This window comes from Acomys minous (genome assembly GCF_964271855.1).
Source record: "Acomys minous genome assembly, chromosome: 15".
Lineage (NCBI taxonomy): Eukaryota > Metazoa > Chordata > Mammalia > Rodentia > Muridae > Acomys > Acomys minous.
The window spans coordinates 42985937-43005876 of record NC_140497.1 but is presented as its reverse complement, the minus strand read 5'-3'; the positions used below and the strand labels follow the sequence as shown (position 1 = coordinate 43005876).

The window sequence follows — 19940 nt, the reverse complement described above, 5'->3', positions numbered from 1 at the left end:
ATTGTAGATTAAGTGTTAAAATTTCATGGAGAGTGAAATTAAGGAAGAAACTATGTAAAATTGGTTGAGCAAGTTGAGAGGTATAATGAAAAATAATAGTGCTTGTGATCCATCACCTTAGGGAGATTAAAGCAAAGAAGAGATGCAAAAATATATTTACTTCCCTTTTCATGTTTGCTGGCAAGTATTGATTAATATTTTAACTTAAAACATTTGATATATTGTAATTCAGCAAATGATCATTGAAAAAATTCAGGGAGCAAAAGCACAAGAGGAGCTGTGTGAATACGAATTGGGAGTAAGAAGCAGGGGAAGTAAACGTACAACCCAAGGCAAAAGAAGGTTTCCACCAGAGAAATGCGTTAAGTCTTTATCCAGTTGGCTCAGATTGGAGTCAGGCTGCCTTTGCAAATAGCTCTGGTAGAGAGTCTACAAGATGGCTTCTTTGGAAGAATGAAAGTGAGCAAAGGAGAGAAAGAAAAAGGTTGTAGGGAGGTGGAGACAGAGACAGAGACAGACAGACAGAAATGGAGACAGAGAGATATGTGAAAAGAAGGGAAGACTATTTTATTTTCAAAGGTCATGGAGAAAAGAGAATGGAATATTCTCAGGGTCATTTCCTGTTTCAGAGATTAAAAATGAGGTTCCGTTCAACTCAACTGACAAAGGAAATGTTATCACAAGTGAAAGTTGCCCAGGATTTATTTGGTGAATACTTGGTGTATCTGTTTAATATTGATAGATACATGTTAATAAGCTCATTTTTGTTGATTGAGTACTTTAATATTATTTTGTGACAGGATTATTTGTCTTATGACTTAGCTACTCTTGGGTTGTTGGAAAATATGCCACAATAACTTAAAAAGAATTTTAAAAGGATTCTCCATATTTCAGTACTAATGTGCTACTAAACTTAGTATTTTGTTCTCCACAGAGCAAACAGTTTATGTTTTCAAGTCTCCAAGAAGACTTGCTTTAACTAAAAACAAACATTTTTTCCCTTTCATTGTAAATCTAATTTCCTTGTCCTAGGTTCCTTTTCAGAGAGATGGAGAAGGGGAGTAAGATCCTGTCCACTACAAATGTCCCATTTTTTATTGGTGTTTTGAGTGATAAGTATTGCTTACCTATTACCTATATGCTCCATATTTGACAAGGCATTGGGGTTCAGAGTCAAGTTTATGTCACCTTGGCATGTTTTGAACCCTTCTGATACAAAGTCAGCTGGGTTGTTGTTTTTTGTAGATAGACTGATAATGCCAGGTTTCACCAACTGAAAAGTGCCAGCAGACAGCACAACAATCCTTGACGGACAGCTTTGCCTTCTGCACCAGCCAGCGTCAGCTAGCAACTGAGGACCAATTGCAATTGCTTGCCACATGCTTATTGTTACTTGACATGAGTAGCAACAAATGCTGACAGCTGCCAATCACTTTAGAGAAATGACCCCCAATCTTAGCTCCTGTTTTTATCATCAGAGGTTACAGTGACACTCTGCAGTGGATTATTTCAGCATACCACCTTCTCTAAGAACATAGCTTGAGACAAATGCCGTGAGCTGTTCATGGGAGCCTGTCGTTTCCATTGCAATTGATGGTCACCAGAAAGGGCCTAACTGACGTAGTAGCTAATAAGTTATATGCCAAGCCTGCCTCTAAAGACATCTGCATGGAGACTTTCGTTGTAAATTCAGAGTAGAGACAGAGGAATTAACTTAAGTGACATATGCCTTTATATTTACATCTCACATTAATGAATTCAGCCCAAAGCTTTCAAATATTAAAATTTTAACCTACAGATCATAAAGAAGCTCTAGATACACAAATGGTCCCCTAAAGTAGAAGAGTCAGAAGTGAGGATCTGAAATTTCCCTACTCAACACTTTTCTCTCTCTGAACCTTCAGCGTCTTTTGTCTTTAGCACAATTTTCCCTCCTGGAATTAAAAAAAAAACAATTAAACAAATTGTCTGTTTAATAAAACCAAACTATCTCTAAACAATTGTGTATCTTGTGTCACGATTTACAGGAAATTTAACATCAGATAAAGATCTTCAGAGAGTCCCTTTTTGAGAGATGATAGTATAGGACTATCTTATGGATGAATATATCAAGATAAGAATTACTCATAAACTCAATGGGGCCACTAAGGTGTGCAACAATCTCACATAGCTATTTTCTGCATCTATTCCCAGAAATGAGACCATTTCTGCTTTATGCTTAGAAATGACTGTTCAGATCATAAGCATGCTGCCTGTCACTGGTCTCTCATGCATGGAATTGAAAGTATTCCAGACCAAAGATATTACTATATTTGGGTTGGATTTACTACTATAAAAGTAATACAAGGAGGTCAAGATGTTAACAGATGCAATGTTAGTATTAAAAGTCTATGCATATGCTTTCAGGCAATTTCTGAAAGAAGTGAAATGAGGTATTGGATCTGTAAATGTAACAAACGATTGCTTTCTGAGTGCTATTATGGCACTCATAAAAAGTAAGAATGCCTTTATAGGAACTTAACTCACTGGCAACTGATTCAAAGGACCAAGAAGTAATTTCTGTCAAAGATTACAAAAGGACAAAAAATACCCAAAAATCAAAAACAAAACAAAAAACAAACAGCCCTCCCCCAAAAACAAAAACAACAAAAGTAGATGTCTCTTAAGTTGTATACATTTCCTTCCAATTATCATGAAAACATGTTATAAGTGAATTTAATAAGCAATTTATTTTTTATTGTTTTATATTTTAAAAAGTATTCTTGTTGAACGCATCAGTATTTGGCACAAGACATCCCAAGAACAAGTTATTGTACAAGGGAAATTGATTTGCCCCCAAAGGACTAAGGTCAAGAAATAAGAGACAAAGACAAAGACAGGTGACAGAAGACAAGGGAGAAGGGGGAAGAAACAAGGGAGAGGAGGGAAGGAATGACAAAGGACTGCTTCTGGATAGAGAGGAGACAATCATGGCCCATAGGCAAATGGTAACTTATAATGGGAAACCCCATTGTTAGGATAGCATGGTTCAATTTAATTGGGTATGTTAATTAGGGCAGCCAAAAGGGGCCTTTGATTACTGGACATCAATATTTTGATAACTGGACCAGGAGGAAGTGGCCACAAAAGGCAGGGGAATCGACCTTAATGGCTATCTCTGGAAATGTAATCTAATTATTTTCAAGAAGACAGAGGGAATGGCAGAAAGGAAATGGTCATGAGAGCCATGTTTGCCATGCCTGGACCTAGTAGAGCCTCTTGAACTGTATCATCATAAACACTGTAGAATCTTGAATTTCTATTCATATTTATGTTGTCATAGAAAAGTATGAAATTATCTTTACATCAAGATTGCTAAAAAACCAAATTATTCTTTTTTGGGGGGGGATCATTTATTCTTTTCTTTTCTTTTTTTAAATTTTTTCTCCTTTATTAATTTATTCTTGTTACATGTCAATGGTTATCCCATCCCTTGTATCCTCCCACTCTTCCCTCCCTCTCATTTTCCCCTTATTCCCCTTCCCTATGACTGTTCTTGAGGGGGATTACCTCCCCCTGTATATGCTCATAGGGTATCAAGTCTCTTCTTGGTAACCTGCTGTCCTTCCTCTGAGTGCCACCAGGTCTCCCCTTCCAGGGGACATGGTCAAAGGTGAGGCACCAGAGTATGTGAGAAAGTAATATTCCACTCTCCACTCTACTGTGGAGAGTGTTCCGTCCATTGGCTAGATCTGGGTAGGGGCTTAAGGTTTACCGCCTGTATTGTCCTTGGCTATTGCCTTAGTTTGAGTGGGACCCCTGGGCCCAAATCTGCCTATCATAATGTTCTACTTGTAGGCTTCTAGGACCTTCTGGATCCTTCTACTTTGCCATTCTCCCATGATTCTCTCATCTAGAGTCCCACTAGAATGTCCTCCCCTCTGTCTCAGTTTCCTGGTAAGTGAAGGCTTTCGTGGGACATGCCCCTTGGGCTAATATGCAGATATAAGTGAGTATATACCATTTGAATCTTTCTGCTTCTGGGTTAACTCACTCATTATGATCATTTCTAGCTCAATCCATTTATCCACAAATTTCGGGTATTCCTTGTTTTTAATAGCTGAATAGTATTCCATAGTGTATATGTACCACAGTTTCTTTATCCATTCTTCTATTGAGGGACACTTAGGCTGTTTCCATGTTCTGGCTATTATGAATAAGGCTGCTATGAACATGGTTGAGCAAATTTTCTTGCTGTGTGCTGGAGCATCTTCTGGGTATATTCCAAGGAGTGGAATAGCTGGGTCTTGAGGAAGGCCTATTCGCATTTTTCTGAGATAGCACCAGATAGATTTCCAAAGTGGTTGTACTAGTTTGCATTCCCACCAGCAATGAAGGAGTGTTCCTCTCTCCCCACATCCTCGCCAGCATGTGGTGTCACTTGAATTTTTGATCTTAGCCATTTTGATGGGTGTAAGAAAACTACACCGTTCACATTAGCCACAAGCAATATAAAGTACTTAGGAGTTACTCTAACTAAGCAAGTGAAGGACTTGTTTGAAAAAAAATTTCAAAACTCTAAAGAAAGAGATTGAAGATGACATGAGAAGATGGAAGGATCTTCCTTGCTCATGGATCGGGAGAATTAACATAATAAAAATGGCCATCCTACCAAAAGCAATCTACAGATTCAATGCAATCCCTATCAAAATACCTACACAATTTTTAAAGACATTGAAAGTTCAATTCTGAACTTCATATGGAAAAACAAAAAACCCAGAATAGCTAAAACAATCTTGTACAATACAAGGTGCTCTGGAGGAGTCTCCATACCTGATCTCAAACTGTACTATAAAGCAATAGTAATTAAAACAGCATGGTACTGGCACAGCAACAGGCTGGTTGATCAGTGGAATCGAATCGAAGACCCAGATATGAATCCACACACATATGGTCATTTGATTTTCGACAAAGAAGCCAAATCCATTCGATGGAAAAGGGATAGCATCTTCAACAAATGGTGCTGGTCTAACTGGATGTCTATGTGTAAAAAAATGCAACTGGACCCATATTTGTCACCTTGCACAAAACTCAAATCCAAGTGGATTAAAGACCTCAACATAAAACCAGAGACACTAAGTCACTTAGAAGAAAAAATGGGAAAGAGCCTGGAATATATTGGCACAGGAGACAACTTTCTGAACAGAACACCAACAGCCCAGGCATTAATGTCAACAATTAATAAATGGGCCCTCATGAGGCTGAGAAGCTTCTGTAAGGCAGGAGACACTGTCAAGAGAACAAAGCGACAGCCTACAGACTGGGAAAAGATCTTCACCAACCCTACATCTGACAAAGGTCTAATATCCAAAATATATAAAGAACTCAAGAAATTAAACACCACCAAACCAAATAACCCAATTGAGAAATGGGGCATGGAACTAAACAGAGAATTCTCAACAGAGGAATATCAAATGGCTGAGAAACACTTAAAGAAATGCTCAACCTCCTTAATCATCAGGGAAATGCAAATCAAAAAACCAAATTATTCTTGAGGAAATATTGAATTATATGAGAAGACAGATGAAAAAGGACAAATGCATTTATACATTAATAGCCCACATTCATCTTATTGAACAATGAAATGTGTAACTCATATTTCAGGGACCAAAGCTTTGATTAATACTAGGATTGGGACCCAGAACTGTAGAAATATATGAAATGACAGGAGTTAAATTATCTTCTATTCACCCATGTCAATGATATCATAGCAAGCTATCTTTGTATGGAAACATGGTTTGTCAGAGAATACGAAAATTACCTGTGAATATGCAATGGTATGCATTTAGGAGATATTTCTTAATAAGCACATGTCAGTTTATAATGATATGGCAAAGTATGTCTCAGAAAGAACTGTTGCTTTATAGATCCTGTGGTTACAAAATTTTAAGTAAACATTTATACAGAATATTATAAAGAAAAATAAAAGACAGAAACCTAAATTGAGCAGAACAATACGATTTCACTGAAGTATATTTTGTGTCTCAGCAACAGGGGCATGCTCCCTCAATAAGGCAAATAAAGTGCCCTCAGTGGCTATGAGCGAGTGCCCATAATAAAGTTCAGGGAAGGAATATAAAATCCTTTAACAAGAAAGGTAGATTATATAAAAGAACAATTACGATTTTTCAGCAATTTATTTGCCAATGCTAATTATCATATGCAGAAATTAAGGGGATGAAAACTCAGAAATATGAAGAGATAAAACCACTGAAAATTTTAAGTAAGAAGAATACAATAAAGACACAAATTTGGCTAGGTTACTCTTCAGAGATAAATATTGGGGCCTAGAAAGATAGCTCAGTAGTTAAGGACACTGGCTGTGCTTGCAGAGGGCCTGGGCTTGATTCTCCGAAATCGTTCAGTGGCTCACAGTCACCTATGACTCCTGTTCCAAGGTATCATATGCCATTTTTGACCTCCACAGGGACCTGGTACACATCAGGTGAACAGACATACATGCAGGCAAAACATCCATACAATAAAAATAAATGTTTAAAAAGATAAATATTAATCATAAGTTCAAACAACAAAAATTCCAGGCATAGCAGGAAAGGGTGATTGTCGTCTAACATGAGTGAGTGACATTGATCTCCAGTTGCACAGGGTGAAAGAGAAAAATCTACTCTACTGAGCTGTTCTCTGCCCTCCACATAAGTGACATGGCACGCACACTCACATACACTCATTCACAAACACACACACACACACACACACACACACACACACACACACACAATAATTTTTAGAAGAAACTTAACAAACAATAAAAGAAATTCTCAGTCTGATAATAATCTCTTATGCAAAAGATACAATCAATACTCCTTTAAGGGGAAGTTACAGATACATTTATATAATATTAATTTCACAGATGCACTCTACATAGTCATGGTTTTTAGACTTCTTCATATGAGTATATCATAGATTTTAACCATACTTATCCCCTCCTATTTTCTCTGTCCTCACTCTTCTGTTGATCCATTTAATTCTCTTGGATAATTTCTCATATGTGTGGCTATAGGCATGTGTAATATAGGATATTTATATAAAATAATCTTCAAATACTAGAAAATATGCATCATTTGTCTCTCTAAGTATGGTTTATTACACTTGATACTATAATCTCAAGGTGTGTCCATTTTCCAGAAAAGGACATAATTTCAGGGTTATTTTAAAAATAGATGAATTAAGCCCCTTACTAATAAGATGGCTTCATTGGTGAAGGCACTCATCACTAACTCTGAAAACCAAAATTCAATCCTAACAAATTACACAGTAGGAAGAAAATAATCAACACTTACAAGTTGTCTCCTTGTCTATACATACGCTATGTGGCATGTGTATGTGTGTGCACACGTGTGGACAAATAAATACACACAAGAATAAACTAATAAAGGAGGAAAAAAAAAAGACAAGACTCTCAAAAGTGGATCATGGGATTGTAAGTACGTCAGTTCTGTATGTTCAGGATATACTTTATATGTCATCTTTTTGTTGCTATAATAAAATAATCATGACCAAGGCAAAAAAAAAAAACACACACAGAGAGAATAAAAATAAATGAAATTAAATAAAGAAATGTAATATAATGAAAACATTAAGAAAATTTTAACAAAAATATTATGCTACTTGTAGGTTTCTAGGACCCTCTGGATCCTTCTACTTTGCCATTCTCCCATGCTTGTCTCATCTAGAGTCCCAATAGGATGTCCTCCCCACTGTCCCAGTTTCCTGGTAATTGAAGGCTTTCATGTGACATGCCCCTTGGGCTAATATGCAGATATAAGTGAGTATATACCATTTGAGTCTTTCTGCTTCTGGGTTAACTCACTCATTATGATAATTTCTAGCTCAATCCATTTATCCACAAATTTCGGGAATTCCTTGATTATGATAGGCAGATTTGAACCCAGGGGTCCCGCTCAAACTAAGGCACCAGCCAAGGACAATACAGGCTGTAAACTTTAAACCCCTACCTAGATCTAGCCAATGGTCAGAACATTCTCCACAGTAGAGTGGAGAGTTGGATATGACTTTCTCACGTACTCTGGTGCCTCATATTTGACCATTTTCCCTGGAGGGGGAGACCTGGTGGCACTCAGAGGAAGGACAGCAGGTTATCAAGAAGAGACTTGGTACCCTATGAGCATATACAGGGGGGAGGAAATCCCCCTCAGGAACAATCATAGGGGAGGGGAATAAGGGGAAAATGGGAGGGAAGGAAGAATGGGAGGAGACAAGGGATGGGATAAGCATTGAGATGTAACAAGAACAAATTAATAAAATAATATATATCTTGGAAAAATATTATGCTAATGTTATTAGCATAAAATTAATTTTAAAACATGTTAATATATTATTAGCATAAAATTTGTTCAAGCAAATACATTAAAACAAATGCAATTTAGTTACTGAGTAATGAGGGTGGACATTATGAATAAGATATACCAAATTAGCTATCTGGAAGCAAAATAATTCATTCTGTTTCTGAGTAAATATACTAACAAATTCCACTTTTCTATACTACTTTGAGAGATGAACACCATATTTTAGCTGTAGTTGCTGATGTTATGAAATGTTTAAAACACATAATCTTAGCATTAGAATGGGCTAATGGCATCATATATTTAGTAATATGGAAGAATAAAAGAAAAAGACACCAATGTGAATTATTTAATGAGCAATTAATCTCTTGGGCTCTTTATTAATCTTTACTTATGCTTGCTCATGACTGTCAAAGTGAAGGACATAATGTTTACTAAGGAATATGTAGTAATGGAAAAGGTTGCTCTGAGGTAAGAAGTACCTAAAACGGAGCCATGTTTGCCATGTCTGTATGTTTACAATATTTTCCAAACCTTATGCAGAATATCAACAAATTATTCAGTAAAGTCATATTGTAGCTATGAAGGGCAGGTTAGTGGTGGATGGAAGAATCATATTATAAGGAACAAAAATCTCTAGGAACCTGACACTCAGAGTTCACTTATTTTATTCAAGTATCATCCCCTTACTTTGCTAAGACTGAAAAGACTATACAACATGATATGGGAGGTATTTTCTGGACACAGTCTTTACCGGGAGAAAGAAAATTCTGGATTTTAGAATTTCAGTCAATGTATAGAAGAAATTAAAATAAGATAGTTTCTAGGGAATATAAATGTAACTTAGGAATTAAACAGAAAAAAAGCCAGTTGAAGTTTTCTTTTGATGATTTATACAAAGCATACACATATACAGGATATGAATCAGAACTAAATATTCAATGAGAGTCTAGAACATGATTAGTCTAAAAAAATTACAGTTACTTTAAACGTAGACTCGACAAAATCACACTGTGCTTACATAAAAATCATATAATTTTCTGGGTTTAAATTAATACACATTCATATGTCTTTATATGCTGTCTTAATTGATTCAACAAATACTTTTCATGCGTTAAAGTTTGAACCCCATTATTTTTCACCAATTTTTTTCTTGTAACTATATGGTATTTGAGGAAGCCATGTAGATGTTGTTTAATGATAAATAGTGTAACAATTTGAAGGAAATGGTGCCCAAAAGACTTCCTGTTGAGATAAATTCCTTTCCTTTGTGTATAAACAACCAACAGAGAAAATAATTTACACATTATTAGTTACTCACTGTTTGCCAGTTTATGTTTCACAAGAAATTTCATTATTATGAGAGTCTGAAATATGTAAATTATTGTAAATTTCTTATGATAGATTTGCAAATATTAAATTTTCAAGTATTTCACATAATTTAGTTAAATCTACTGATGATATTAATGCAAATGTATTCTTGCTAAGTTTAGAAATATAGTATAGTTAGATAATTTAGGAACCATCACACTTTTTTCAAAATATTTACTGCTAGATATTTTTACATTTGTTCAGTGGTTCAGTGACTTTTTTTTTATTGCCTTTTTATATCAGCTAACTTTCTTAGTTAATGTTATCAGTCAAATAAGATTATGCAGCCTACAATTTAATTAATATTAAAAAATTCAAAACAAAGTTGGTTTATAATGATCAGCTTTATTTTTATGTGATTTTCCTTAGTTAGCCAGCAGTGTTAAATGAAAATATACAATTATTATATAGATTATTTTAGTTTGGGTTTGGTTTTGATTTCGTTCCAAGCCTACGTCTTCAATACCAGGGTAAGCATTGATATAAAGCTGTACTGCCCCAGCTCTTTGTTTCTTCTCTGATTTTTCATTTTGATAATGTCTCATTAAATTTCTCAGTCTAGCCTGCAGCTTACTCGGGATCCCACACATTTGAAACTGTGATCTTCCTGCCTCACACTCTGAGTAGCTGAGACTAGACCAGGTACCTCTAGGGCCAGTGCTTATTATAAAGCTTCATTATGTTTGGGAAAGTGCCTTATTCACTTGAAAAAAGGAATTGAGTAGGAAACATAAAAGGATGGTATACATAGACTGCAAGTATGCAGAATAATTAAATATCAAGGTATTTGTTAGTATGCTATTAATGAACACTGGGAATAAATAATCTAGTGGAGTTTTAATTTTAATTTTATTAATTTATTCAGATTACAACTAAATTATTATCCCATCACTGTATCCCCCCATTCCTCCCTCCCTCCTGCTTTCACCCTATTCCCCTCCCCTAGGTCTAATACCGAGGGGGACGTCCTCCCCCACTATATGATCATAGGCTGTCAAGTCTCATCTTGGTAGCCTGCTTATTCTTTCTTTGAGTGCCACCAGGCCTCCCCACCAAGGGGAGGTTGTCAAATATGGGACACCAGAGTTCATGTCAAAGTTAGTCCCTGCTCTCCACATAACTGTGGAGAATGTCCTGCCCATTGGGCAGATCAGAGTAGGGGTTTGATGTTTACTACTTGTATTGTCCTTGGTTAGTGCAATAGTGCAGAACCCCTTGGGACCCAATCCACCCATCACAATGTTCTTCTTCTAGGTTTCTAGGACCTTCTGTGTCTTTCTATTTCTCCGTCTCCTATATTTCTCTTACCTAGAGTCTAACTAAGTAGGATGTCTTCACATCTACGCCAATCTCCTGGTTAGTGAAGACTTTTGTGGGACATGCTTTTTAGGCTAGTGTCCAATTATAAGTGAGTATATACCATGTGAGTCTTTCTGCTTCTGGATTAACTCATTCAATATGATCATTTCTAGTCCCATCCATTTGTTCACAAATTTTGGGATTTCCTTGTTTTTAATAGTTGAGTAGTATTCCATAGTGTAAACATACCACAGTTTACATTTACACTATAGAGTTTTATTTTAACTAGGAATTTAACAGCATAGTCTTGAAGTAGGAAAATCCCATCCTGTTTTTAAGGCTTTTTTAATTCTCTAATTAGAAAGTCGTTTCTAAATAGACATTATTATCTAGAGTTGATAGCAATTTAGTCATTTCACTAATTTCATTTATTAAAATCTCCTTATACCAAATTAAGACGTAAAGTCTCACTAACGTAATTAGAAATTCATCCAGTGTGAGACTTGTGGCAGAATGGACAGGCTTACCATAGTTGTCTCTGCGATGGAGCCAAAGCTGTTTATGAATATGTTGCACGTGACGTTAACTGGAGGGCCTGAAAAAGAGAGGAATATTATTAAGGCTGGTAGGTGATCACCTAACATATTTCCAAGCAATTCCATGATTTTTATTATTTACAAAAAGAATAGAGGCATTATTTGTATGTTCATGGATGAGCAACACTGAAGGCAGGTATTCTGGCAGTCTAGATGCAAAAAATCTCAAGGTTGGTGATGTACTTTGAACAGTGACCACTGTCTGGTTTACAAAGAGCTAATCTAATGAATACAGAGAATATATGTCATTGGATATATGAGAAGGTCTGTTTTCATACACCATATAGACAAAATGAAGCCAATTCTGTTTGATCTTGGGCTCTGAATAGGCAAGAGAAGGAAAGGAGATTCAATTCCCTTGAATATGCAATTTGTAGCTGTTTTGTGACTGTCTAATAAATATAGTCTATGAGTCACTTCAGAGATATTCTGCTGTTCATTTTCCCTGGATGATATTTTTCTGTGTCTGTATGTCTCCTAAAATTTTGTTAAAAATTACAAGTATTAAATAAGCTATGGTGGGTAGTATGTAGCCAGATGCTGTATGGTGTCACACCTCCAGCCCCGTACACACATCGGCCTCCAATTCACACTTTTTAAAAACTGTTTTTTAGGTTTTATTCTTTGTTGAACAGTAAGCTACAGTGATTTCCAGTCCCGGAAATCTGTTCTACAAGCTCTGAGATCAGAATGGTTGGACAGTGGTTTCTTGAGTTCCTCGAGCCTGTAATTATCTACTCAGCCCAGGGCTTTGTTCTTTTTGGAGGCAGGGCTTCTATGCTCACAAGGATATGACTCTTTACCTTACCTTTCTCTTCCTATTAGTACCAGAATGGACTCCTTTTCAGTCTCTGTTGGGTATGCACATAGCTCTCCACCCCTACATAACTCCCACTATTGTCAGAACACACACGAGAGCTTTTCAAAGCTTTCTAAGTCTCTCAGATCTCTATCTGTTTACTATATTGTACAGACTCTAACTTGAAGTTTAGAATTATAGGTGGTAAAACCAGTTTCTGACTGTTTTCAACAGATGTCCAGGGAACCGGGACGGTCCCCAAATGTGATCTAAGAGAAGTCAGATATCAAATAACTTTTGTTGTGGAGTTTCCAGACAGGCCACACAGAGACATTCCTCTCTGGATGTACTGCCTAAAGAGCTCCAGCTTGTCTGTTTTCTTGGAAGCTGCTGGAATGATGCTGCATTCCAGACTACTATAATCCTGGGCAGGAAACAAAATTTAGATGCCTTTCGATGTTAAAGAATTCCACCAGCATATTTTGAATGAACACTTCCCAGACCGTTACAAGCTTATGGTTTATTTTTTGGATTCTGAATACTAATCTTGACAATTCCGCCAATGTCTAATTGAAAGAGGAGACTCCCCACTCAGCCGTTCTCCAACTCCCTTCTAAATGTCTGATTCTGAAGTCATCATAAATTCAAGGAATTTTTAGTTAGCTCTGTTTATTCAACTTTACTACGTATCTAAGACATGTACACAGTAAATGAAAGATTCACAGAGAAAATAATGTAACAGCTGAGAGAGTTGGGATCAGTTACCTCTTCGGTACTTCCTGTTGCCAGGTACAGGATATTATTTACTCCAAAATAATGCAGGAGTGGGCAACATTCTAGCATTTATACGTTAAGGTAGGAAATATATAAAATGCCATAGGGAACTCTTTAGGTACTGTAAGTAGCATGGTCAGGCCCAATTTTAGGAATCATGTTTTTGTACTGTATGACCTTAACCTGGCCTGAAGTGCTGCAATTAGGCTGACAGTTGTTTAACTGAAAAGTTTTGTCATATACATTAAATTTCTCTGCCTTAAATTTTATCTAAACTAATCATATAAGAAAATATATACAAGCTTAAATATATGAGTAATATCTTTTGTTTCTTTAGCTAATATCTAAGAATAAATTTATCTTTAAGGTTTAGTGTAGGAGAATTGTGCTTAGCTTATCTTTATCTCTACACTTTTAGAAAAAAATATCATTAATACTTTAACATGTATTTGGGAGCTTAGGGGATGTCTCTGTGGCTAAAAGCATGTACTGGAGAGTGATGAGGGCCTGAGTTCCAATCCCAATTACCCACATAAAAATCTAGACATGCTGTTTCCATGTTCTGGCTATTGTGTATAAAGCAGCTATGAACATGGTTGAGCATATGTCCCTGTTGTGTGTTCGAGCATTTTCTGGGTATATTCCAAGGAGTGGGATAGCTGGGTCTTGAGGAAGCCCTATTCCCATTTTTCTGAGAAAACGCCAGATAGCTTTCCAAAGTGGTTGTACTAGTTTGCATTCCCACCAGCAGTGAAGGAGTGTTCCTCTCTCTCCACATCCTCGCCAACATGTGGTGTCATTTGAGTTTTTGATCTTAGCCATTCTGATGGGTGTAAGATGGAATCTCAGTGTCGTTTTGATTTGCATTTCTCTGATGACTAACGAGGATGAGCATTTCTTTAAGTGTTTCTCAGCCATTTGATATTCCTCTGTTGAGAATTCTCTGTTTAGTTCTAAGCCCCATTTTGCAATTGGGTTGTTTGGTTTTGTGGTGTTTAATTTCTTGAGTTCTTTATATATTTTGGATATTAAACCTTTGTCAGATGAAGGGTTGGTGAAGATCTTTTCCCAGTCAGTAGGCTGTCGCTTTGTCCCCTGGATGGGGAGGCCTGGTGGCACTCAGAAGAAGGATAGCAAGTTACCAAGAAGAGACTCAATAATCTTAGAGCATACATAGGGGGAAGAAGTCTCCCTCAATCACAGACATAGGGGAGGGGAGAAGGGGGGAAGTGGGAGGGAGGGAGGAATGGGAGGAAACAGGGGAAGGGCTAACAATCCAGATGTAATATGAATAAATTAATTAAAAAAAATCTAGACATGCATGTGTGAGCCTGTAACTACAGCACTTATGGGTGGAAACATGCATGTGTGTGCCTGTAACCCCAACACTTATGGGTGGAGACAGGCATGTGTGAGCCTGTAACTCCAGCCCTTATGAGTGAAAACATGCATGTGTGTGCCCATAACCTCAGGTCTTCTGGGTGGAGCCATGCATGTGTGAGCCTGTAACCTTAGGACTTATGGGTGGAGAAAACTTGGTTTCAGGAACCTAAACAGCACACTTTGAGTTCAAGGAAAGACCTTGTCTCAAGGCAATAAGATACAAAGTGACATAAAAGACACTTAACACTCTGTTCTTCACTGTAATTGAAACTGCCTTGCCAGGACACAAGGGAAGAGAGTGCGCACAGTCCTGATGCAACTTGGTGAGCTGGGGTGGACTGGAAGTAGGACACCCCTTTTTTGAGGAATAAAGGAGAGATAGGGAGGGTGGGGCTGGAAGATGAGGAGGGATGGGGCCATGACCAGGATGAAAATGCATTATTAATTAATTAAAATAAGAAAATGTCTTTTGTTATTTTTTAAATGGCACATAAGGCTATAAAGCTTTAATGCTTTTTTACCTACAGATACATTTTTCTACTACTCTCATACTTTACATGCAGTTAAGGTTTACTACAAATATTTAGCAAGTAATAATATTTTGCTGTTAAATTTTGATGTAATTCCTCCATTTTCTAGCATTTTCATAGAAAATTACAAAGTGATGATTTGTGATCTCTCTAAATGCTTATTTTTCTTTCTAAAATTGTGTCAGTTAGCGATGGTAATATCATATTCAGAACTTGTAGATGAACTAAAGTTATACTTGAATATTTATATTGCTACAAAATGTTAGAAAGTGAGTATGACAAATATGAAATTCTAACTCTGCATGTGTAATAGGATTTTAAAAAATGGTTTTGTGCGTGGGGTACAGGTGGGTATATAAAGAAAAGACTCAATCCTTATCTTCTGTGTGAGTATAAAAACATATGCTTACATCATTTGATATCTTACTTATAAAACTCAAACCAATTAAAATGCTGAGCTTCAGAGCTCAGTCCCATTGATATACTGACAAAACACTTTCATACATAAGGCTTAGGGATCGTGCAGAAGAAGAGGTAAAAAGACGGAAAGAGCCAAGGGATTAGGGAGTTTGTTATGAGATTCTGTCTCCTAATAATATCAGAAGTTTCATACATAATGTTCCACCAGGATGATGGCCCACATGAGAGCTAAATAGAATCACACCAATAGAATCACCAAAGCAGACAGGGAAAATCCCACAAGACCTCAGCCCTACATTAGGGACTATAAGCAACTGTGTAAGGCTGGGAGCAAGGAGGTAGGCATCTTCAGGGAAGAGCAAAACAAATGGTATTCCAGTACTAAATGGTCAGCCCTGAAAACATACCTAAAGGTAATATTATATGATTGAACCAATTACATTTGGGAATATATATGTATACTCGTATACACATATGAATACAATAACAATTAGTAAATAGAGAGAACACAAAGTTGAAGAAGATCAGGGAGGAGTATTTGGAAGGTTTTAGTGGAAAGAAAAAGAAGGGGGAGGCATTATAATTATGTTATAATCTCAAAAATATGATTGAAAAGAGAAACATAAATGAACAGAAACTCTGTTACTCAGATAACTTGAGGTGGGTGAATACCCAAAGAATTTGATGGTAAGAGAAAACAGGATTTGCTCCATTGTTTCTTTCCATTGCATCAAAAGGACAGTGTGAAGTCACAATAATGTGTTAGGGGTACATTCTTTTTTTCCCCTTTCACTCCATATAAGTCTTAAGTGAACTCTGAAAACACACACAGGGTGAATGGTATCATTAAAACGCTGAACAGAGTGCTTCACATTTTTAGGTTATTATCCCATGATTCCACTCTACAGTAAAACACTGCTATTTTCCTGCTGACTACAAGAATGGAGGTCTCAGGATCATTCCTGAGTTTCAGATTCATTATGTTATACTTCCTGATCTTCCTTTAGGGAAGGAAAGTTTATCAAGAAGGGCCTTTGTTGTAAAACTTTAATTTGCAGTAGGCATTGAGTAAAAGGTGAGGTAGTCTCTATTATTAGCACCATCTTTTAAATGTGATTTTTATCCACAAAAGTATGAATAGTGGTAGGTAAATGGAGGACTAAATAAGTTAGTGAGTAATTTTGCTCTAATGAATTTTCTTCAGAATAAATGCTTCATGTTGTGTCTTCCTCATCCCACTAAGGCTCAAAAGGGGCTTCCTTAAATACCATATTAGGAGGAGAAACCAGGGAAATTGTTGTTTTGTTCCATAAAATATGGTAGTGCCATCCTATGTTGGACAGAGATTTGAATATAAAGGTCAAGGAATGTCACAAGAAAACCAACATATTTCTATAGAAGCTTCTACATCTTCTACAGAAGATAAAAGTAAAGTTAACCACTTATAGCTCTACTGATGGCATGCCCTGCCCTCTAATATGTCTCCATCAATATGCAGAAAGCTGTTTCTAAAAGTAAACAGTTGATACGTTTTAATTTTCAAATTTAATGTGAAAATAAAATAATTCACAATGGTCACAGATCAAAATTTTATACTCTGTCATGTCATATATATGTATATGTATTGTATATGTATATATGTATATGGGTTTTTTTTGTCTGCTAAGTGCACATAAGTGCTATTTGATGTTCAGTCAACTACTTACCTGTTTGTGCAATCATCCCACAGAAGAAAGGACACATGAGTAATTGTATTTTATCAAAAGTTCAGCACATACTCATTGAATAGACATGCTCATATGTAAATAAGATTTACATATAAAGATTTCAAATTATTAAATATCAATTTGGTTATAAAGGTCAATGTTTTAGATTATGGAGTCTCATGTGATATCAAAGTGTATGCTGTGTACTTCTTGATCACTTTGGTGCCTTTACAGGTTCCTGATCATGTGACTGTAAGAGTGTGCTGATCATATTTTGCCGTCATGACACAAGCTTGAGACACCTTGGAAGAGGGAACTTCAGTTGAGGTGTTGCCACCATCCAGCTGGCCTGTGGTAAGCCTGTGGGGCATTTTCTTGAATAGTAACTGACATGGGAGGACCAACTCTAGATAATGCCACCCAAGATGATTGTCCTAGCATCTATAGATACACAACCTGAGCAAGCCAGTAAGCATCATTCTTGCAGTCTCTGCTTCCGCTCCTATCTCCATGTTCCTGCTGTGGCTTCACTTTATTTTGGGCTGTGGCTAGCATGCCGATGAACTCCTTTCTTCCCTAGCTGTTTTACTTCTTGGTGTTTCATTACAACAACAACCAGAAATAACTAGAACAAGGAGATAACCTTCACTGTTGTGAAATCACTAATTGTACTGACCAATAAAAACTTTGGAGGATTGGATATAGGAGGTTTTTTTTTTTTTACAATAGTATGAGTTTAACATGGAATGTATCTGACTGAGGACTGTGAACATGTAGACAGACTAAAAGAATGTAATGCATACAAAACTATTATGCTTTAAAGAAACTGTGTTCTACCCATTAGACTGGTCCAGGTCAGATAAGTTAGCAATTTTGGAGCATTCTTTTTATCTTAAGTATTGTTATATCTATTGAAATTCTTTATAGAGTATAAAGCCCTGAGAGTATTGTAAATCTACCCGCTCTCACAGACAGCACCTGCTTAGAAGTCCTTGGCCAATCTGTTACTTCTCAGTGCCAATGCAAAAGCTGTTATATCCATCCAATACACCACTATGTTTAGCAACAGAGCAAATAACTGCTACAGCATCCATATGGCAAACTGTGTTTCTAAATTGTTCATTACAGTCGACATCCTTGGCCTGAAAAGCAAATGACAGTGGTTGCAGATGTTTTCAGCAGCGATTTTTCTTTTAAATGTCCCTTAAAGACATAGAACATGGCTTTTAAGTTTAGAGATGAAATGAAAGCAGAACATCAAAGTGCAATGCAGAGACTTGTTGATGATGTTATTTTTAATCACACAAGAGAAAGTGTTCATTAGGCCAGTGTAGAACAAACAATTAAACAACTCAAATTTTCATAAGAATGACTCTAAGGTATTTTTAACAGAATTCCATTAAAAAAAAGTTCTACCTGTTTTAAAGACAGAGTATAATTGAAGATTAAAAATAACCCTACCTAGAGATTTGTTTTTAGTGTAGTTCAAAGCACATATACATCTTGGAGGGGGAAACTGTCTTGCTTTTTTAAAAAGAAAAATATTCTTAATCACTATAAATAAAGGTTTATAATTTTTGATTTATGGAATAAAAGTAGAATTCCATTTATTCTCTTGCTTCACAGAAATGCACTCCTAAATTGTTCCAGCAGGGTATTGTAAGATAGGTTTCTGTGCCAAGAGTACCTGATAGTTTTGGATACCCACTGCAGTGAGAGGCAGTTCTGTAAAGAACTCTGTAAGACGTAGCATGTTAGAGATTGAGGACTATGTTATCACAACAGATTAAGGACTATGATTTCACAACAGATTAAGGACTATGTTATCACAACGAGAAAATGAGCAAATCAGGGAAGTCCCTAAGAAGGACCGGGAGTGTGTCCTTCTGGGTCCCTAACATGCAGAGGAGGAATCTGAATGACGCTTTCCTCAGGATGATAAAACGAAGGAGGATTTCAGAGTGTAACAAGGTGGGGAACCAAAGGAAAGGCTGTAGCATCAAAGAGTCACTGCATCTTGATCAAATAAATATGAGTATAACTGGAGTCAGATTCCTGCTGTCATATGAGAACTTTAAAACATAGAAATGTAGAAACTTGAATAAACTTCATAGTATTGTAAATATCAGTGTGACTTCTTGGTCTTCAAAGATCTCAGAAAAGGGAATAAATACATACATATATGCAAACATGTGTATGCAATGCTTATATATGTGTGCTTAGTTGTATGTCCTATCTGTAGATATATTTTAGTGGATAATGACATAAGTACTCCAAGTAAAATTACTAGTAATAATAAATATTAATATGATTTACATTTTGTAATATTTTTATTTCCTCAGATGAGGGAATGAGATGAGAGTAGTATTCAAGCTTTACAAATATATGGCTTGGCTTGGACCTTCACATTTTGACTGATTTCTAGGCCTTAGCCTAGTTTCTAGCCTACATACAACCTAATCTTCTGCAAGGCCCAATCTTGAAGTCTTCAGCTTCTAGCCTCTGTCTGCTAACTCAGGTCTAGAATAGTTTTAGCCTCTGAGACTTACTGGTCACCCTTCCTAGTTCTGTCTGAACACTGGCTGGCTGGCTAAACTCAGCTCAAAACTCGTCTCCAAGCTAACTGATTCAAACTAGCTTCTCTCTGCTTCTCACTGAAATTTCTTTGCTTGGAAAAAATGTCTCTGAATTCCATGAAC

The 19940-nt window shown here is 36.5% G+C and overlaps 1 protein-coding gene across 3 annotated transcripts in view; it reads right to left on the bottom strand.

Annotated features, from left to right (window-relative positions):
- GLRA3 (glycine receptor alpha 3) overlaps nt 1–19940 on the bottom strand; it is a 157003-nt gene that overhangs the window by 81735 nt on the left and 55328 nt on the right. For all 3 annotated transcript variants that reach the window (XM_084758360.1, XM_084758361.1, XM_084758362.1), the window contains exon 3: nt 11561–11628. In XM_084758360.1, coding sequence (XP_084614486.1) covers nt 11561–11628 — 68 coding nt within the window. The remainder of the gene's footprint in view (nt 1–11560; nt 11629–19940) is intronic.